The following is a 23251-nucleotide window of genomic DNA, read 5'->3' on the forward strand; positions in this document are numbered from 1 at the left end:
TAAGTACTGTCATTTATTTTTAAAATAATTTTATATTTTTTAGAACTATTTTTCTATTTACAGATTGCATTGTAACACAGAGGATTAAAGAAGTTAACCTCTCATTTGCTATAGTAAAATGACATTTAAAAAATATTTGTAAGAATCCTAAAAAGTCTTGTTCATCAATATAGTAACATCTAGTTAATATAGCACTAACAATTTTTTTTTTTTTTGGTAAGAAAGTGTTACGCTTTCATAGAACAAATACTAATTGTATCAGAGAATGACCAGGACTAATTGTACCAGAGAATGACCAGGAGGGGATGCAAAGGAATAACATGTTGTCAGTGAGTTAGTTTTACTCATTAAGAATCTTTGGTCTTTGCCCAACAGAAGTAATTAATAGACAATTTCTCTCAGACTCAAGATAACAAGATCTAGTTTCTTTAGGTATTTAGTAAACATGTATGAAATCTTAAATATCAGTCTAAAATCATCTACCACCATGTGATATAGTTGTCATTTTGGTCAGGAAAGATGCATAACGTTGATTTTCTTTTTTCTTTTTTTTTTTTGATATGTTATTGTAATTGTTTTTTCCTCAAGGTTTTAAAAATTGAGATAATCTGTGGAATAAGGTGGTTTATCCCTGTTGCTATTCTCTTCTAGTCTTCAGAAAAAAATCAGTATCAGTAGTTTTTTTTTTTTTTTTTTTTTTTGGTACCAGGGATTGAACTTAACCACTGAGCCACATCCCCAGCCTTTTTTTTTTTTTAAATGAGACAGGGCCTCACTACATTGATTAGGCTGGCTTTGAAATTGTGATCCTCCTATTTCAGCCTCAATATCAGTTCTTTATTAAAGAGGTAATAAACTAAGGTCAGTCTATTTTCATTCTGAGGTTGAATTTCATAATTTAAACTAATGACTCAGCCAGAATCACCTGTAGAGCTTTATAAAAATACTCGTTCTATGGTCCTGTTTCCTGTAAATCATCCTAAGTGTCTGGGATTACAGGCATGAGCCATCATACACGACAATTAGACTGCTTTTTTAAGACAAAACCAATAATATACATAAAATAATTAAAATGTTAATTCTACTTTTTTCTTTTCATTTGCAGTATTATGTATGCTCATACATATGTGATTAGTTTAAAAAAGGATTTATTTAAGATAGTTATTAAACAGATCTCTATTCAGTATTGATGTTGTAAACGTTTAGTGAAATTGTATTTTAAGTGTGTACTGTAAAGTTTTTAAGAAAAATGTAGATATTTTTCTGCTGCTTATATTTCAGAAATGCTCATTTGATTAATAATGCATTTAAATGTGAATTTAGTAAAGTTAGAAAAGAAACTGGAGTCTCCCTCTCTCTTTAGCATGTTTTTTAGACCATCTGGCTGCTATAACAAATAAACCTTCGACTGGGTAATTTGTAAATAATACACATTTATTGCAAATAGTTCTGGGTGCTAGGGAGTCCAAGATCATGAAACCAGCAAATTTGGTGTCTGGTAAGGGCTTGTTCTCTTCTAAGATGGAACCTTCTTGTATCCTCACATGCTGGTAGGGGTAAATGTTTTTTCCTTACATTCTGGAAGAAGCAGGGCAGCTTCCTTCAATCTTCTTGTTGTTGTTATTGTTTTTTGGGGGGATACTGGTAAACCAGAGATGTTTACCACTGAGCTACATTTAAGTTTTTTGTTTTGAGCCAGGGTCTTATGAAGTTACTGAAGCTGGCCTTGATCCTCCTGTCTTAACCGCCTGAGTTGCTGGGATTACAGCCATGTGACACTGCGCCCAGATCATTCAGTCTCTTTTTTTAATAAGGACATTAACTCATTCATGGTAGCATATCCCTCATGAGTTATTTCCTAAATGTCCTCCCATCTTAATGCTGACACGTTGGGTTTTAAGTTCCAGCATGAATTTTGGAAGTACATTAGCATTCAGACCACAGCTGCAGGCAAACAAGCAATCATAATAATTTAAACCCATTAGAATGAAATGTTCACTGAACCAGATTTTTTTGGTCTATTTTGATGTATTCCCAGAACCTAGGACACTGCTTTGTGTACATCAGTTAAATATTTGTTGAATGAATGAGTACATGAATTAATAAATGAGAATATTTAATGAATGTACTTCATTCTATAGTAGGTAGTATTTCTTCACTTCTGATATAATCTTGTTTTACCTCACTTTTATTGGCAGTATTTCTGAAATACTATGAAAAGTATAATTTTCCTGAAGTCTGTTTCACAACTGAGTACATTAAGAATTTTTTTTGGTAGTTGGACACAACACCTTTATTTGATTTATTTGTTTGTTTGTTTGTTTTTATGTGGTGCTAAGGATTGAACCCAGTGCCTCAGATGTGTTAGGCAAGTGCTCTACCACTGATCTACAACCCCAGCCCCTATGTTAAGAATTAGTAGTTTCTTTATTATCTGAATGAGATTTAAGAATTAAGTTGTTTTAGATAAGTTTTTTTTTTTGTGTGTGTGTGTATACATAATATAGACAGCTGGGCGTGGTGGCACACACCTGTAATCCCAGCCACTCTGGAAGCTGAGGCAGGAAAGTTGTGCCGCAATTTAGCGAGACCCTTTCAAAATATAAAAAGGGCTGAGGGACGTAGCTCTGTGGTAGACCATCCCTGAGTTCAATTCCCAAGAACACATTAAAACAAAACAAACAAACAAGCAAACAAAAAACCAAATAACAATCAGTAACTTTATAAAGAAATGAATCTAGTTCCAAGACAGATTTAGTATAAAAACAAAAGTAAAGGTAAAAAACAAAACACAACAAACCCCAAACAAAGTAAAAACAGGGTATATAATGAGCAGCATCAATCGCTAGAACTTTCTCCTATTTATTACTTGATCTTTCTCCTATTCATGTATCACTGGGATGCCCCATAGACATCTCAAATTCATCATTTAAAACTGAATTCACCCGGCTTGAGTTGTGGCCTAGCACGTTCAAGGTCCTGGGTTCAATCCTCAGCACCACATAAAAATAAATAAATAAAATAAAGGTATTGTATTGTGTCCAAATACAACTAAAAAATAAATATTTTAAAAAAAATACTGAATTCACCATCTTTCCTGATGTACTCTTCCTCTTGTATTCTCTATCGTGGGAAATGGCTTCACCTTCTATCAATTTTTCTGAGGTGGAATTCTTATGACTTACTTAGAATTCGTTTTTTCTTTCGTTTTGCTCTCCAACCAGTCATCCAGTTCAATTTGCCTATTTCCTAAACATCTTTATATTCTGTCACTGTTTTTATTACCACTACCTTGGTTCAGAAATTTTTTATTTTGTTATTATAAAAACTTTACTGATTTGCATCTCTATGACTATTGTGCATATCCCTAGTATATAAATCTGAGCTTATTAGTTCTTTGCTTAACATCAGGCTCCATATGCATTGTGGAATAAAATTTTTATATTCTTAGCATCATACTCAAGGTGTTTCATAACATGGCCTCTCCCTGCTTTTAGTAGGTTAATCTCTTTTTCCTCCTCATAATTCCCATGTTATAGGGAGTTAACTGAATTACTTGAAAAACTGAAATAGCTGAAATACAAATACTCTTCTTGTTTAGGTTTGTTTTTATAACTTCTCTCTTTTCTGAAATCTTTCTGCTAAATAACTATTTTGGTGTTCATAATTGACCTAAGGTATCACATCATATGTGGAGTTCTGTTTGATTCTCTACAGATAATTTTAAATGTTCCCTCTTCTGTATTTATTTAATATCCTGTACTTCCCCCCCTTTCCCCCTTTCCATGTTTTAAAACATTTATTCTAATTAGTTCCACATTTTTTATTGATGCATTATAGTTGTACATGATGGAATTTTTTCATTACATATTCCTACATGCACACACTCAACAATATAATTCGGCCAATATCACTCTCCAACACTTGCCCCCGCCCCACTTCCTATACTGATCTCCCTTTGATTTTTACTAGATCCCACCACATCTTTTTTTTCCTTTTGCCTCTCTACCTTCCACATATACAACATGATTCCTGACCTTCTGAGTCTGGTTTATTTTGCTTAACATGATGGTCTCAAGTTCCATCCATTTTCCTACAAATGATACAATTTGGTTTATTTTCATGGCTGAATAAGACTCCATTGTGGGGACTGGGGTTGTGGCTCAGTGGTAGAGTGCTTGCCTAGCATGCGTGAGGCAATGGGTTTGATCCCCAGCACCACATTAAAAAAACAAAACAAAAACAAAAACCTAAATAAACAAAGGTAGTGTGTCTATCTACAACTAAAACAAACAAATGTCTCCATTGTGTATATAAACCACATTTTCTTTTATCCATTCATCCGTTGTTGAACACCTAGGTTCCATAGTTTGGCTATTGTGAATTATGCTGCTGTAAACATGGGTATACACAAGTATTAGTATGATGACTCTAAATTTTTTTAAATATGTTTTTTAGTTGTTGCTAGACCTTTATTTTATTTATTTATACATGATGCTGCGAATCGAGCCCAGTGCCTCATACATGCCAGGCAAGTGCGCTACCGTTGAGCTTCAGCCCCAGCCCCATGACTTTAATTATTTAGGATAAATACTGAGGAATGGTGTAGCTGAGTCATATGGTGATTTCATTCCTAGTCTTTTGAAGAACTTTCACACTGATTTCCATAGTAGTTGTATAATTTACAGTTCCACCAACAGTAGTGTTTTTTTTTTTCCACATCCCCTCCAGATTTATTGTTGTTTATATTATTTATTTATTTATTGATGGTGTTGGGAATTGAACCCAGGACCTTATGCCTGCTAGACAACACTCAACCAACTGAGTTATATCTCCAACCCTGTTGTTTTTATTCTTGATGACTGCCATTCTGACTGGTGTGAGATGAAATTTCACTGTAGTTTTGATTTGCATTTCCCTAATTGCTAATGGTGTTGAACATTTTTTATATATTTTTGGCCATTTGTATTTCCTCTTTTGAGAAATGTCTGTTTAATTAATTTGCCCATTTATTAATTGGGTTATTTGGTTTTTTGGTGTTAAGTTTTTTAAGTTATTTATATATTCTAGATATTAATCCTCTGTCCAAAGAGTAGCTAGCAGAGATTCTCTCCCATTCTGTAGGTTCTCTCTTCACATTTCTAAATGTTTCTTTTGCTGTGCAAAGTTTTTTTAATTTGATGCCATTCCCTTTCTTAACTTTTGGCATTATTTCCTGAGCTTTAGAGGTCCCATCTTGTACTTGAAACTCATTATGCATTATTTAAAACTTGCTTGATTTTATTTTCTCTAGTCTGTGGTTGTCACTGTTGTCGTCTTTTTTTTTTGTGCCTGGGATTGAACCCAGGATGCTTAAACACTGAGCCACATTACCCCCTTTTTATTTTGAGACAGGGTCTCTCTCTCTCTCTCTCTCTTTTTTTTTTTTTTTTTTTTTTTATTGTTTAGTTTTGGTCTCAATAAGTTGCTAAGACTGGCACTGAACTTGTGATTCTCCTGCCTCAGCCTCCGGAGTTGCTGGAATTACAGGCATGTGCCACCATGTTCAGCTTATTTTTTATTTTGTGGTCTTCTTAAGAGTGATTTTATTTTAAATTTATGTCCCCAGTTCAGTGTTTAATTGCTGTTTTGTCAGGTTGAAAGGAATAGTGAAAATGAAATGGCATGGCCTGAAATATTGAGCCTATGAATGTGGCAAATAAGATGTCAAATAAATAAATATGACCAAGTGATAACTCATGGTATATTTTGTAACTAATATTCTGCTACCTTTCCCCTATCAAAACATGTGGTTATGGCAAAAGAAAGAGAAGGAACAGTATGGATTCTTTTTTCTTTTTTAATTTTTTGTTACTGGGAATTTAACCCAGAAGTGCTGGATGTTGAGAGCCACAGCCGAAGGGGCTCCAGCAAACTTTCAGACTGCCAACTGATGATTGGCTCACAGCCACCTTCAGCTTCCAGTCTGTCTCGCCATCCAGCTGGTCCGTTCGAATGAAACATGAACCTGCTTTCTCTGAAGTTCTAAGAAATACCATGTCTGATGGAATTCTTTGATTCTCTTACTGTAAGCTTGCTATATAGTTGTGAATTTACTTCTTTATCTCGCTGAAAACGCCGAAATTCATCAATTGCTTCCCGTGTGATAGTAACTGCCAAGACAAATCCCCGTACGGGCCACCAAATGCCGCAGTCTGGCTGGGCACAATTCAGGAGCCACTTGTCAAAAGAAGCTAACTTTATTTTTAGAACCACACAAGATAAACAAAACAGCTCCTCAGGAAAAAACCCTCAGAGCCCAACTGCCACCACCGGCTTCCCACAAGCCACACACCCCAACAACCTCTTCTTCCCACAATCCTCCTGCTCTTGAGGCCGATTGGCTGGGTCGCATGGGCGGAGCCAAAAAAGTCCCCCAATGAGCAGCTCCCTGGTCTGAAAGGGCAGGGAAACAGCCCAATGAGCATCACCGCAGAGGAGCCAATCAGCTAGATGTTGCTAGATGTTGCTGGGGCTGCTGTGAGCCAATCATCAGCTGGTAGTCTGAAAGGGCAGGGAAATAGCTCAATGAGCATCTCCACAGAGGAGCCAATCAGCTAGGTGTTGCTGGGGCCGCTGTGAGCCAATCATCAGTTGGCAGTCTGAAAGTTTGCTGGAGCCCCTTCGGCTGTGGCTCTCAACACAGAAGAACTCTACCACTGAACTATGTTCCTAGCCATTTTTATTTTTTGTTTTGAGCAAGGTCTTGCTTAGTTGCTGAGGGTCTTGATAAGTTATTGAAGCTGGCCTCAAGCTTGTGATCTCAGTCTATTGCTGAGATTTCATGTATGAGTCACCATGCCCAGCTAAATTTTTTAAAATATTTTCATTATTGTTGATGGACCTTTATTTTATTTATTTATATGCGGTGCTGAGAATCAAACCCAGTGCCTCATACATGCTAGGCAAGAGCTCTACCCCTGAGCCACAACCCCAGGAGACAGTGTCTTCCTGAGTTGCCCAGAATTACTTCAAACTTGTAATCCTCCTGCTTCAGCCTCCTGAGTGGATGGTGTGTCGGCAGTGGTTTGAATTTTTGTTCTCCCAGAATTCATGAGTTCTGAATCCCCATGTCATTTATTGATGATATTTGTAGATGGGACATGTTTTAGATATCTTTTCGGTCACATTAACCAAAAGGCCTGATAAAAACAATTTTAGATGAGGAAAAGTTTATTTGGGGCTCATGGTTTCAGAAGTCTCAGTCCATAGATGGCTGACTCCATTAGCACTGGGTTCAAGGTAAGATAGAACATTATAGCAAAAGGGTGGGGTAAAGGAAAGCAGTTCAGGACATGACAATCAATAAGCAGAGAGTGCCCACTCACCAGGGATAAAATATATACTCCAAAGGGAAGCCACCAATGACCTACTCCTCTACCCACATTGTATTTATCTATAGTTATCACCCAGTTAATCCATTCAGAATGGATTAATGCACTGATTTGGTTAAGTCTCTCCTAGCTCAATCATTTCACCTGTAAACTTTGTTGTGTTGTCTCACATGAGCTTTTGGGGGACACCTCATATCTAAACTTTAACAGAACCTTTAGAGGTGATTGGGTCATGAGGGTTCTCTTCTCTTAAATAGATTAATGTATTTTGGTGGGAATGATTTTGTTACAAAAGCAGCTGTCCCTGGGAGTCTTGCTCTGGTTTGCTTATCCATCTTTGGGATTCTTCAAGGAGTTCTACCAAGAGGAAGCCCTTTACAAGATATGGCCCCTTGACTTTGAATTTCGTAGCATTTTGAAGAGTAAGAAATAAATTTCTTCTCTTTTTATCTCACTGATGTATTCTATTAAGTCAACAGAAAATGAACTAAAACAATGATTTTGATACTTTTTAAGATTATAAACCTTTTGTTTTTATAGAAAGTCTGAGTTGGACAGACTTCCTCCTGATTACATTCAAATTATGCATCTTTGGCAGAAAATCACAGAGATGTTGTATTTTTATGTTATTGTATCAAGTGGTGTATGATTTTGATTTGTCATTACTGATGATACCTACTTTGATTAGTCTTCACTACTTTAAAGAATCCCTTTTTCTCCACAATTAAATATTTTGTGGAGTTACAGTGTGAAACTATATAAATATCTTGTTTCTCATTGAACTTTTTGACTTATTGATTTATTTCAACATGAACGTCTATATTTTCAGTAGATTAAATGTTACTATTATTACTTATTTACACGCTTATTTTGTCCTGTGTGTTCAGTTTGAGCCCCTTCAAGCAGAAGTGTCCTATGACATGACCCCATGATTCTTTGAGTACTAACTTACCTTTTGTAAAACAAATTCTGTAGGATCCTTGGACTTTCCCTGTCTTAGTCCTTATATCTATTTTTCCAAGAACCTCTTATTTCTTTTAGTGGAGAATAGTACTTAGAAATAAAAATTTTGTATGAATATACTTTTGGGTTGTTGCTGCTCCCTTTCAGAGAACAGAGCTATGGAATATATGTTTACATAAATTACATGTACATCTGTGTCTACATTTTTCTGTCTATATGGGTTGACTATCCCTTATTTGAAATGCTTAGGACCAGAAGTATTTTAAAATTTTTTCTCCCCCCAGATTTTGGAATATTTACATTGACTTTACTGATTGGGATTCCTTAACCAAAATTCAAAATATTTCAAATCCAAAACTTTTTTGAACTTCATGTTTGCACTTGGAAAGTTTCAAGTTTCAGAGCATTTTGAATTTTTTGATTAGTGATGCTCAGCCTACATATACATACCTGTATACTATCATGAGTTCACACTAACACCCCAGGTGCAACTCAGTTATCTTGGGGTTCCTTCTTCCTGGAATAAGTGAACAGAAATCTCCCCCTGCTTTTTTTTGTGGTTCTGGGGATTGAACCCAGTGTTGCTTAACCGTTGAGCTACATTCCTAGACTTTTTTATTTTTGAGACTGGGTCTCACTGGCCTTAAACTGTCATCTTTCTGCCTCAGCTTCTCAAGTTGCTGGGATTACAGGCATGAACCATCGGGCCTAGCCAAACATCTTATATACTGCTTTTTTCCTTATATATATTTAAAAAAAAAAAAAAAAAATATATATATATATATAAATATATATATATATATATATATATATATATATATATATATATAAAAATATATATAAGCCCTCTGTATAGGGCTGAGGTTGTAGCTCAGTGGTAGAGGGCTCACCTAGCACAGTGAGGTCCTGGGTTCAATTCTCAGCACCCCATAAAAATAAATAAATAAAATAAAGGTATTGTGTCCAACTGTGACTTAAAAAAAAAACACTGTATAGATGTGGTATACAATTTAACAAAAATTGTCCTATTTAAGCTTTGTAGCAGCTCTCTGAGGCTGTGCCCTGTCCATGAATAGTTCTATTTCTATTGTATTTTTAAAAAAGTATATATTTTAGTAAAAAGTGAGAGGAAGTGTGGGTGTTTCAGGGGTTCACATTTTCCTGGAACAAGAAATAACAGAAAAAAGCAGCAGAGAATAGCATGTAGGTGGTCACAGTATGCCCAACTGAAAAAAAAGCTTAACTATTAAGTTATCAATTTTTTCTTTCTCTCTTACTATCCTGTGCCCTCAGGATAGAATTTCTGTATTCTTTGAACATGATGTATTATAGTGAAATTCGTCCACTCCCTCATTGCTGGTGTTGAAGAATAAAGACTGAATTGATCCAGAAATAATTGGTGACATAAATGAATCAATTAGAGTTTACAGAATGACCAAACAAACAAGCCAGCCATGTCAACCCATTTTTATATTGTTGCCTTTCCACCCTTTCCACTTGGGAAGAATTAATTTGTTCTTAATATTTGAGAATGGTGGTTTCATTTCCTTCATTTCTCCTTCCAGTTGCCCTATGCTCAGCACTGTTGCACCAATATAAGACAAATTCTTTTTTTTTTAAAGTTGTTGATGGACCTTTATTTTATTCATTTATTTAAATGTGGTGCTGAGAATCGAACCCAGTGCCTCACACATGCTAGGCACTGAACCTTGACCCCAGCCCTAAGACAAATTCTTGATATTCTGAATCTGTACCCCTTTCTGCTTAATTTCTTTTCTCAAACCCTATATTAATAATTTATGTTAATGGAGTTACTATATTGCATTAAATGTATTTCTTCCATGTTAATACTTAAGTAATGTACTTACATTGGAATTTTGGTCAACTTAAATTCATAGTGAACCATAGATGAGTAGTTTAAACATTATTACACAAATTATGACCAACATTAATAGAAAAAAACATGTAAGAGAACAACCAGCTCAATTGTTAGGCTAAAGAAAGACTTCCAATAAAAAACAAAATTAAAAGAACTTCTAGATTTAACAAACGGCAGGGGAAAATGAACACATATAAGTGCTGTGCAACTTTTTTTTTTTTTTTTTTTTTGTACTAGGGATCTCAGGGGTGCTTCACCATTGAGCTATATCCTCAGTCTTCTTTTTTTTTTTTTTAAGTTGTTGATGGACCTTTATTTTATTTATTTATATGCAGTGCTGAGAATCAAATCCAGTGCCTCACACATGCTAAATAAGTGCTCTATCACTGAGCTACAACCTCGGTCCTTTTTATTTTTAATTTTGAGATAGGGTCCTTTTTATTTTTAATTTTGAGATAGGGTCTTGATAAATTGCCCAGGCTGGACTTGAATATTCGATTCTTCTGTCTCAGCTTCCCGAGTTACTGGGATTACAGACATGCACCACTGTGTGCCCTGCTGTGAACTTTTTGATCAGCCATTATATATATATATATATATATATATACATATATATATATATATATGTATATATATATATATAATTTTTTAAATATACCTTTATTTTATTTATTTATTTTCATGGGCCTTGCACATGCTAGGCGAGTACTGTACCACTGAGCCACAACCTCAGCCCCATTGATCAGCTATATAATCTTCATTAAATTTTACCTTATTTTTTTAGGGGTATGTATTTTAGTTAATCATTATTTGTGATGAATTATGAAATATACAATATATCCTTCTTAAACCTCTGTCATTTCCAGGTTTGAAATCTTTGTTCAAGTTGTTAGTATAATAACCAACCTCCCTCAGGTTGAACTTTTACTTTTTGAGTGCTGTTTGTTAAAACTCATCTATTTTATTAAGTTGACACTTCTTCATCTTGTTTAAAAACTTTTTGAGATTTTCATCACTTAATTTAGTGAATTTAGTATAGCTCTGCATATAGCATTTTCTTTGCCCTCAGTAGAATAGCCTTAAAGGACATATTGGTTTGTAATCTGGCCTTCTTCACAATTTTGCTTTTTACAAATGTCCATGAAGTTTATCAGATACTGCTTGCTCTTAGGTAATTCTCATTTGTGCTTTCTCTCCTTTTTTTGTTAAAACAGCCAGCTTTATTGATTCATGCTTTACATATAAAAGTTTACCCATATAGGGCTGGGGTTATGGCTCAGTAGTAGAGGGCTTGCCTAGCACCTGTGAGGCACTGGGTTTGATCCTCAGTACCACATAAAAACTTATAAATAAAATAAAGGTATTGTGTCCATCTATAACTAAAAAAAATTTTTTAAAAAATTTATCCATTTAAAGGAATACACTTAGTAGTTGTTAGTATATTTGCAGAGTAATCTAATTTGGAACATTTTTATCACTCCAGAAAGAAATCTTATTTTTTCGCCCTCCATGTCCCCCAACTGATTTTACTACTGACTTTTGTAAAAGAAATCTTTTCTCAGAAGCTGTCTTTTCATTATGGATTTCCCATTCTGTTTCTAAATATTTTGTTTTTTATAAACCTTCATTGTTCCCTTATCTTTCTAAGCTAATTTAAAAGATAACATAGCAAAAATAGATATTGTGATGTAACATGAAATGACTAGTGCTTACTTAAGACTGTCATTTTCATAGAATTAAAGAACCTGTGTTCTTTTGTTCAGGAGTTCTTTTCATTAACTAGTAAAGATTATTTGAATTTAGGACCACAAGACAATAGTGTTTACAGCATAATTTATATTTCTTTAATATTTTGGTATCGATGGAAGCAGATTTAAAAGAAATTTCCATAGACAGGTGTGATGGCACATGCCTGTTATCCCAGCTACTTTGAAGGCTGAGGCAGGAGGATTACAAATTCAAGGCTAACCTCAGCAATTTAAGAAGACCTTGTCTCAAGATAAAAATAAAAAGGGCTGCGGATGTGGTTAAGTGAGTAAGTGTCCCTGGGTTCAGTCCCCAGAGACATGGGGATAAACCCAGTGGTACTCTGAGGAAATTCCATAGCCAGATGTGATAGCACTGAGCTATATCTTCTGCCTTTTTTACTTTGAGACAGAGTCTCTCTAAATAGCCCAGGCTGGCTTTAAATTTGTAATCCTCCTACCTCAACCTCCCTAGTATTTGGGATTATATCTATACTATACCATGCCTGGCATATCTAAAGAACTTTTTGTTTTCAAGGAGTAAGAAAGACAACTATATTAAAATGAATATTTGTTGATAATGTCATTTAATGAGATTCTATCTCCCCTTCTCCTGTATTATTTGAAAGCTAGAAGTAATTTCCTTAAGGTGTTTAGCAACATATAATAAGCTGAAAAGTTGCAACCAGGCATGTTATATTCAGTCAGACAGATGCTGAATATCCAAATGCTGTGAAGATGAACATTTCAAATGTTAGGTAATAGGGTTTTTAAAGTTTATTCTCTATTGTAAATGTAGATCATTTAACTATGCAACTTCTGATTTTAGCTTCCCTTCTTGACTTTTTTCCTTATCCCTATCCATATCAATGTTAGGGTACATCCTTTAGTGTTTATCTGTGATGACCAAAGTATTTATGAATTTAACTAAAAGTGTTATCAAGGATAAGCTGTCTAGTAGTGCTAACTTTTTTTTGTCACTCATGCAGATAATAATCTTTAATTATTGGAGTGTTGGGTTTCTTGGAATATTGGGCCTTTGTGCCTTAGTTCTTTTGAAAATAGCCATATGCTTCTAACTGCTTTTTCAAAAGTTCCTTCCAACTTTGATTTTAGTACCTTTAGACAATATCTTAAAAATTATTTCCACATAACAACATATAACAAGCTGAAAAATATATAATGATAATCAGAAAACAAATTTTTTGAGAGAGAGAGAGAGAGAATTTTTTAATATTTATTTTTTAGGTTTCGGTGGACACAACATCTTTATTTTTTATTTTTTTTTATGTGGTGCCGAGGATTGAATCCAGTGCCCCATGCATGCCAGGCGAGCACGCTACCACTTGAGCCACATCCCCAGCCCCAAGAAAACAATTTTAAAGTAGCAGATACAAATTTAATTTTATGGACAATTAAATTATTATCAAATACTTTCTATAGAGTACTCTGATCAGGGATACAAAAATAATCATAATCTTAAATAGGTATTTATAAGCTCCCTGATTTAAAAGCATTGCATACCTGTGCCTTTCCAGAGTCAGAGACGCCTCAGAAAATAGGAAGTATTTCCTTGGGCATGACATTCCTTTTTTATTTTTTTTTCAGACATGAAAAATGAATTATGATGGTGTTGGATTAAAATACTGTTTGCTAATGGGTATTCAGTAAAAGATCCAGACTAATGGACTAATTAGAAAAGCCAATTTAAAACTGATATATGCTATATTCCATCTTATATGTAAAGAATAGCAAGTTACACTTGTACTATTACAAAGGAATAATTGGACAATCTTAGTTTGTTTAACATATTTTCTCTGTCTAGTTTTAATTACTTTAAAAATTTAATAACTTTCTAGAGATTCTCTTGAACCCAAGGAATAAAGCCAAAAAGTCAGGAAGCAGAATGAAAGGAAAATTATACTAAAAGAAAAAAAATGCTAATAATTCTTTATAGTATTCATGATATGGTATTGTTTTTTTGTGAATAACATTGTTGTGAGAGAAATGATATTCATTTCATTCAAATATAATTAGGTTGTTAAATGACTCTTTAAAACTGTTTTTCTCCTTTCATTTCTCTCCACAGAATCTGTCTATGATCTTCTCCCAAAGGAGTTACAGTTACCTCCATCTAGCGAAACATCTGTAGCATCAATGAGTCAGACAAGTGGTGGTGAGGCAGGCTCGCCTCCTCCAGCTGTAGTTGCTGCTGGTATGCATTTCATTTTACTTTCTTAAAAGAAATCTAGGATACTATCTGGCCAACATGAACAGTGCTGGCAAAGTTCATATCAAAAAGAGTGTGATTTGAGGGTTTGTTTTAGGAGGTTTTAAAGTGTATACCTTTAAACTTAAATTTTTTCAATATAATTTTCTTAATATAATTATTACTTCAGAAAATAATAAGTACCATCTTTTAAAATGGATCTTATTTTCAAATATGAGAACTAGTTTAAAATTTTTGTTGGCTTCACATAAATAGATCAAATACTAAGCTATGGATAGAAAATTATATTTGAATTTCTATTTAACCTTTTTTTGTGTGTGTGATACTGGGGATTGAACCCAGAGTTGCTCTACCACTGTGCTAGTGTTCCCAGCCCTTTTTACTTTTTATTTTGAGACGGTGTCTCACTAAATTGTTGAGGATCTTGCTAAGTTGCTGAGTCTGATCTTAAACTTGTGGTCCTCATAACTCAGCTTCCCAAGTCACTGAGAAAATAGGTTTGGGCCACCTCACTCAGCTGTTATTATTTTTAAACACCTGCTTAAAGAGAAAAATATTTTATAGATTCTGAAAACGGACTCAAGTCTCTCAAGTCTCTTTTTTGTTCACTTTACTTTAATCTTTCTCTACATTAAAAAATATATGTGGTTTTTCTATTTTAATTCATCTAAAATTATCAAAGATTTGAATATAAATATAATATTTATGTAAAGACATTTCTTCTATCAATGAAAGCTTATAGAAAGTAATGTTTGAAATTGTTCAAGTTTTATTTTTACTCAGCTCTCAAATCATACACTTTATAACTATGTAAGATTGGTTCCAAATTTTATTTTGAATTGCAATAAAAGATTGACAGATAAGCTACTAGAAAAAAAGTCTTAATTAATGATAAATTAGTATGAATGCTTTCCATAATATTAGCTTGCCCAACTAATTTTAAGTTGGGATTTTATACATTGCTAAGTATATATGAAAAATGAAAAAAAATTATATAATCTGAAGTTCTAAAAAAAAAATTATATAATCTGAAGTTTTATCTGTCCTTCTAATTAGAGGTTTCTTACCTAATAGGATACCTCTTATCTTAAGTCCATCAGACCATTGTTTTCAGTTAATTCTTTTTGTTTCAAAAATAGAACAGTGAAGTGGAAGGTAGTGGTTTAAATGTTTCCCAAACTGTATAGTGCAGTATGACACCTTCCTGATTGAGGGCAGGAAAACTTTAAATATGATAAACAAACTTATCAGCCCTGCTCACTGTTCATGTGTTGCCAGACTTTTTCTAACAGTTTCTGTGGATTTAATTGTGAATTTGTTAACTTTTTAGTAATCAAATTGAGAAAATGACCTGGTTCACATTATATCCACTGGGTTATAAAATGGCTCTAAATATTTTTGATGAGTTTAAATCTAGTTTTAAAACTTACATCAAATTATAAAATGTGAAATAAAATATTTCTATAAAGTATTTCACTTTAAATCCACATGTAGAAATTGACTAACTGATTTCTTTTGTATTTTTTGAGATTGTTTTTTAAAGACATGTTGAATCTGTATAGAACTAAAAGTCTGTTTCTTCTGTGCTTTTTAACATCTGTTTATAGTAGATCCAGTTCCTTTTAAAAACTGAAAAAATGTTAGCTAGGTTTGGGAAAAGAACAACTCTTCTTTTTAAATAATACCAAACTAAATTTCAAAAATTCCTATATGTAAATATTACAAGTTCTTAAATTTTAAGTCACTAATGAAATGTTACCCTCACTCCCAATATAGTTGAGAAAATTATCTTCAGATAAAGTTAGATTGAAATTTTGAGTTGAGAAATCATGAAAATAAGAGATTTGACCAAAGGAAGTATTCCGAAGTAATAAATTCTTATCATCTTGAAATTATTGACATAATAAAGATGGTGAAGAGAGTATAGAGGTCACCTTGGTAGTTTTATTTTATTCATACAAAGCTTTGGTGATCTATAAAACTATCATTTGTAATCTTTTATTAAATATAATTTAATTTTAGTAACCAATATAGTTCATTCTGGTATTCTAATGTCATATTGGTAGAATGATTTCTGTATTTTATACTGTTAGAGATTAAAGGGGTTTAAATTACAAAATAATTATTATAGGGAAACCTGTTATATAAATCATTAGAGTCACATTTTTATTTGACATATTAATGCCCTTGGTGATATAAAAAAGAGAGATTTGGAGTATATTACCAAGTTATTCAATGTTTTCCTGGCCAAAAGACTAGATGTCTAGGGAAATGCACATTAATTTAAATTTCTGTGAATTTAAAAACAATGTAGCTTTTGCTGTTTAAATATGAAATGCATAAAAATGATGACTCTTATATAGTTAATTCTTCAGAATTTTGAAGGAGCCGGATTGGCTGCTATCAGGTATGAGGGCCTGGTGGGAACAGACTTCTAGTTCTGCCATAAAGGTTTGTGTTTCACGAGTTTTAAATCAATTTAAATTTTAAAATATGGAGGCTGGGCATATGGGTGTTCATGGACATTCTTTGTTATTTAATTATTGCAAACATGTTTCTCAGATTCACCAATGTAGATTTTTTTCCCCCTTGCACATATTACTGAGTGCATGAATAAATATGCTGCTAATCCACAATCCAGAATACTGAGTAATGGAGTGTCTCTCAACTTTTTTTTTGCTTCTATACTATTTACACCTTTACATGCTCTCAACAATAACATCTTTTTGATCCTATGAATCCCAGGGGAAATTTCTTTCCTTTCAGTGGAGCTAAGTTTCAGAATAGGGATGATGTAGCCATCAGTCCAAAATTTGTTTGCCCCCCCCTTTATCTCATGTAAAAGTAGTAGAGAGTTTAAGGTTCAGTATATTAGTGAATAAAAACTTTAGAACTAAAACTTTTTTTTGAACACTATTGTAGATTCTTGGTAGTTAAAACTGGGGCCATTTTTCTTAAATAAAAAGCATATCCAAATGAATTGATGTATTTTGGGGTTTTTTGGGGGGGTGGGCAATATAAGGAGCTGACCAAGAGAAAAAGACATTATTGTTATTTTTTTTTGAGAATCCTATTGTGATATAGATTAAGAAGAACTAAAATTGAGGTAATATTTAGGAGAATTGAAACAGTTATGTACCAGAATTTGTGGTTTTGAAATGAGGTGTGGCAGGTTTTTGTTAACAAAATAAAACAGCTTTATTAAGATACAATTCACATGCCATACAATTAAGTATTACTTTTAATGTATTGTCTTTCAAGTTTTTATCCTTGGGTTTACTTAATTTATTTGTAATAGGAATTCTTTCACAGAAGTCAACAGTAACTGTTAGTTCATTTTAAGAAATTTTAAAAAATCAAATTATTTCTATCCCAGACTGTCTTCATTTGGGTATATCATACTATATGTACAGATTTATAACAAAATATGATATTGTGCTAAGGTGACTTTCACATCTTTAAAAATTTTTTTATTCAAATTTTTGAGCTAAGTAATGAATTAAATAAACTATAGTTTTATGATTCAGAGAATATTCATAACTAGCTTATAATTTTTTATTTTCATAAATTTGGTGTTTTATTTCCAAAATTATATATTATTGCTCTTTTTAGAAGTATACTTCCAGTTTTTAAGATGTATGGTGTACCCAGTCAAAGCATGTATAATAGAAATCTTTGTTGAATATCTCTAATAATTGGATCACTGTAGGTTTTTAAGGCTAAAATTTAAGTTTATAACTTTACACAAAGTGATCCATATAATAAACTTCTATTAAAGAGCTTTGAATTCTGTGCCGTAGCAATTATTAAATCTCAAGTGTATAATCTGTGTTTTCTATGTTGAAAGAACCTAATTGAGTACCGTTTACACTGTAAAAGAGAATACTTGACAATTAAATTAATGTCTGGTATCCAAAGAACAGCCATTTTTCATTTTAGACCTCTCAATCATTTAAATTAACCTCAAAGGAGTTTCTAAATCATCCATAACAACAAAAACATACAAAAATTGGGGTAAAGAAAATGTTATTTTTTTCGAGTTTCCATTTTGTTATTGGAATTGTGCTAGATAATTTGCATATCATTGTATATAATCATATCTCAGTCATTCTAGCCAAAGGTATACCTCTTCTTTATTGCTGAGGTCTTAGTTCTTTACTCCATGCCATTTTCTTGAGGGAATTTAACATTGTGTGCTATCATTTGGTTTAGGGGAACATAAATATCCTAGATGAAGAAGTCTGTAGGATTAAGTTGAAAAAGCCATGCCCTTTTCTTAGAAGTGTTAGGACTTGAAAATTGGAAATATGATTTTTTGAAGAATATTGTTTTTAAAAAACTAATTAATAGCAACAGAATTATATATCCTGTTGAATTTATTATAACTTATTTCCTTGTACTAGAAAGTACTTGATGCTGTGTGTTTTGAATTTCATTCTTGAATTGACTATATTTGAAGAGTAAATTTGCCTGCTGGGTTAATATATTTCAGAATTTTCACCACTTATTATGTTATTTGTAAATAAAGACATTAATAAGAAAGATAATTAATTATTGATGTTGTAAGCTAAAATGTTGTGAGTTGATGTCATATGGACACTCTTACTTTGCTTAGAAAATTGGACCACTTAAGAAGGAAATGAGATCCTAGTTACAGATACGTTTCACAAGTAGATTCAAAAATCTCTACTCTGCCTTGATCTTAATATTCTGAAATTCCATAGTAAATGTAAATATACATACTTACATGTAAAAATAGCTTGTGTGTATATACAGATTTATTAGAATGAAAAGTATAAGCAAACTTGGAGCCATAACCGTTAGTTTAGAAACAGCTGCTTATTCAGGTGGCTATCCACATTATAATTATTAGAAAGTAATCTTGATTGTTATTGCTGTGTTCTCTAAATATTTCCCTTTTATTGTCCTTTTAATTTTTAGCATCAACTTTTTTTTTCTCCTCTCTGTGTTGGAGGTGGAACCCATGGCCTTGTACTTGCTATGCAATTTCAGGTCTTCTACTGATAAGTTACATTCCTAGTCCTTCTTATTTTGTTTTGAGATAGGGACTCACTAAGTTTTCTGGGCTGGCCTCAAGCTTGTGATCCTTTTAACTCAAGTTTCCCAAGTAGCTGGGATTATAGGTGTGTGCCACCATGCCTGACTGTTTAGCAGTAATTTTTATAAATACTTGTTATTTATTCAGTTTCTGATTAAAGAATACACATTTATATGTTACCTGAGTTTGTAGAACAGTGTTTTATTTTAATTAGTTAATGTGTGTGTGTGTGTGTGCGCGCACACACACACACACACACACACACTTTTTTTTTTTTTTTTTTGCCTGGGATTGAACCCAGGGCCTTACACATGCTTGCAAGAATTCTGTCACTGAGCTATATCCCAACACTTAGAACTGCATTTGAAAACTGGTCAGATTCTTAACCATTTAAAAGACAAATATTTACATAAAATAGACGCTTTTTATGTGCTCTGTACAATTGCACTTAAGAAGTTAACACACTAGGGTGGGGTTGTAGTTCAGTGTCAGTGGTAGAGGACTTGCCTAGAATGTGCAAGGCCCAGGGTACTCGATGCCCAGTACTGGAAAAGAAGAAAAAATTAATGCACAGAAGTGAGCTAATTTTTTTATCTCACCAATAACATAACATTGACATAACTCATATAACAAAAGAGCTTTACTTGTTTGATATGTTTTCTTTTTAACAAATGATACCATTAAGCTGGGCATGGTGGTACATGGCTGTAATCTCAGCTTCTTGGGAGGCTGAGGCAGGAGGATATCAAGTTTGAGGCCAGCCTCAGCAACTTAGTGAGACCCTACCTCAAAATTAAATAGAAAGGGCTGGGGATGTAGCTCATTGATAAGTAACCCTGGGTTCGTGCCTTAGTACCACTAAGGGGGAAAAAAATCCTGGGAAAGTAGCTCAGCGGTAGAGCACTTGCCTAGCATATGCCAGACCCTGAATTTAATCTCTAATACTTAAAAAAGCAAAAACTAGATTTATAAATGCCATTATTTTTACTATGTAAGTTTTTTTTTTTTTTTGTACAGAGTCAATAGAAACCCTTGTATATAAAAAGAACATTGATAAAGGATGATAAGTCATAGGAAGGACAGACAGTTTCTGAAGGAAGATAATTCTAAAGTTGGCTGTCTAATTTTTTACTTACACCTGGGTCATTGGCAGTATAATAAATGTATTTGCCAATTAGTGTAATTTCTTTCTTCTTCTTCTTCTTTTTTTGAAGTTATTTGAGGTAGAGAGTTACTTCTGGTATTTAGTCTCTTGACCAACTTTTGACCAGCAGTGCTCCCAGTAGTACTTTAGTCACTGGATAATAGAAAACATCTTTCTGTTTCAATAGGAAAGAGCTTGAAAAGTACTGAAAATCAAATTATTGGGCTGGGAATGTAGCTGCAGCTAGAGCACTTGCCTAGTATGTGTGAGGCTCTGGGTTCCATCTCCAGTGCTACAAAAAAACAAATAACATGTAATTTAATGTATACCTAGTATATGTTTTATACTGTGCTTAAATTCTTTTGTGTGGTGGCACAACAGGTTCATTTAAAACATTTCCCTAAATGTCAGAAAAAAAACAATTTTATTTTCCAGGAATCATTCTTTAATTAATATCTATGTATATATTGCATTCTGGCAATTACAGTCATGGACTGGGAATATGGCTTATATGTAGAATGCTTGCCTAGCATGTGTGAAGCCCTGGGTTCTATTCTTAGCACTAAGAAAAAAACCCAAAAATCAAAACAACAACAACAACAAAAAAAAACCTTACAGTCATGGGTCACTTAACAGTGGGGATAAGTTTTGGGAAATGCATCATAAGGCAGTTTCATCATTGTGCAAACATTAGCATGTATTTAACACATACTAAGACAGCTATGTCATTGGATGATGTAATGTATTTGGACCACTATTGACTATTCAGTCTTTTGGTAATTGAAAATTCATGTTTCACGGTACATGACTACATTAGGAGAGTTTATACTAAAAACCAGAAAAATAATTATTTTAGAGCATTAGAACCTTGAATTACAGTTTGATGGACTGGGAAATAAAAAGATGGTCTCCAGTAAATCATTAGCAAACTATTCAGCTTCAATAGTAATGTAATTGTTCTTTAAACTAGAGCTTTTGAATCACACGTTTTATGCATAGTAGCATATCTAATTTAAAATTACAAATTGGTATCTTTTTTGATGGAAGGAAAAGGAATTATGTGGGAATCAGTACGCCTAAGAAAGGAAAAGATTCTTTTGCTGCTAAAATACAGTATCTCTTACAGCTTGAGTATATTATTCAGAATATATCTTCTTTCTCTAAGAGAGTTTGGGTACGAGCATAGCCTAAAAAACACATGAAAGAGAGAGAGAGAGAGCATTCTGACTTATGGATTAGTTTGCATTTTTAAACAGAAGAACAAATTGGTGAATATGAGTTAACAAAAAATTTGGGTAGGAAATTTTCCCATATGCATTTATTTGGATATTAATGATTTAGTTTTTTAAAATTTATTTTAAAACATTGCTTATTGTAGCATGTAAACTTATGTTGGGTGGGAACAGTATAAATGGGAAATTGAAATTGCTTTAAACATGTAAATTAAATGATCAATCCTACAGTTTTTTTTGTTAATTAATCTGGATTGCTTATTTTATATGCTGGGATGCTAGTTGTTTTTTCTATTAATACACTTAACTTGCATTCTAGCTTCGCCATTCAGAGACAGGCATCGTGTGGTGGGTTGTGTGACAGTGTCTGTCAATAGTGAAGACAAATAGTGCCAGAGACACTTAACCCATCCAATCTCACCCAGGGTATAGGTCGGTCTCGTTTTCAGACTTCTTCATAAGTCTTTTCTTCTTTCTTTCTTCCTTCCTTTTTTTGTTTTGGTTTTTGTTTCATTTATTTATTTTTGTTTGTTTCTAAATAGTGGATTGATACTGATTGAAACTAAACCTTTTTGTAAAGTTTTGAACTTTACATTAATATTATAATAAGAAGAAAAAAAGTAGAAAATGAAGGTTGGCATGTAAGGTGTTGACAAAGCAGGTTTGCAGCCACTTTGTGTGTTCTAGATATTTTAATCTCTTGAAAAGATGAATGTTGGCCTTATAATTTTTTCTCTGAATATCTTTCTTCTTTAATCTGGAAATATGTCCTTATATCTGGTGACTTTTATCAGACAAGATGTTTAGATTTGAAGTCGTTGTTACCAGTAAGAAAAATATAATCCTTACGAAGAATAACTGATTCAACAATGTGTTTTATATCAGAAATTGTTTCCAAATATTCTGTATTGGGTTTTTGTGAATAGTCAATAGTTTACTCCTTCTCCGTTCCACTATTGGTTCACCTAACACACTTAAAAAATTTTATGGCTTTTATTTTAAGGTTTTTTTTTTTTTTTTTAGAACACTCAGTTGATTTTACACAGATGTTGAAAAGTTATAAAATATACATGCATAATTATTTTTTTTAAAGAGAGAGTGAGAGAGGAAAGAGAGAGAGAGAGAGAGAGAGAGAGAATTTTTTTAATATCTATTTTTTAGTTATCGGCGGACACGACATCTTTGTTTGTACTTGGTGCTGAGAATCGAACCTGGGCCGCACGCATGCCAGGCGAGCGCGCTACCACTTGAGCCACATCCCCAGCCTGCATAATTATTTTTAAATGCTAGAGAACAGCTTTGATTTTGGAAGCTTAGTTAAATGTCATTTTTTTCATATATTTTAAATGAATGAAAGGTATTTACTTCTTTTGAGAACTTTAAAAAAATGTTTCTAATTTCAGAACTTTCTGTAAAAAGTATGGTTAGTTCTATATAAAATATAATCTCATTGCATTTTAAGCACTAAAATATTGTGGTAAAGTAACTTATAGTTGACACATCTAGAACTAATAGTTGTTAATTTTTAAATATAGTTTAAGCAAGGGATATATAAAATATGTATAGGTTCCTATATGTGATACCATTTAAAATATTTTATCTTTCTCATCAAATTAATTAATAATA

At 33.0% G+C, this 23251-nt stretch overlaps 1 protein-coding gene across 1 annotated transcript in view; it reads left to right on the forward strand.

The window, feature by feature from the left end:
• Nfat5 (nuclear factor of activated T cells 5) overlaps positions 1-23251 on the forward strand; it is a 106627-nt gene that overhangs the window by 32502 nt on the left and 50874 nt on the right. Inside the window, exon 2 of the mRNA XM_076839601.1 lies at positions 14050-14175. Within this exon, the coding sequence (XP_076695716.1) occupies positions 14050-14175 (126 nt within the window). The remainder of the gene's footprint in view (positions 1-14049; positions 14176-23251) is intronic.

Source organism: Callospermophilus lateralis, chromosome 18, assembly GCF_048772815.1.
Source record: "Callospermophilus lateralis isolate mCalLat2 chromosome 18, mCalLat2.hap1, whole genome shotgun sequence".
Taxonomy (NCBI): Eukaryota; Metazoa; Chordata; class Mammalia; order Rodentia; family Sciuridae; genus Callospermophilus; species Callospermophilus lateralis.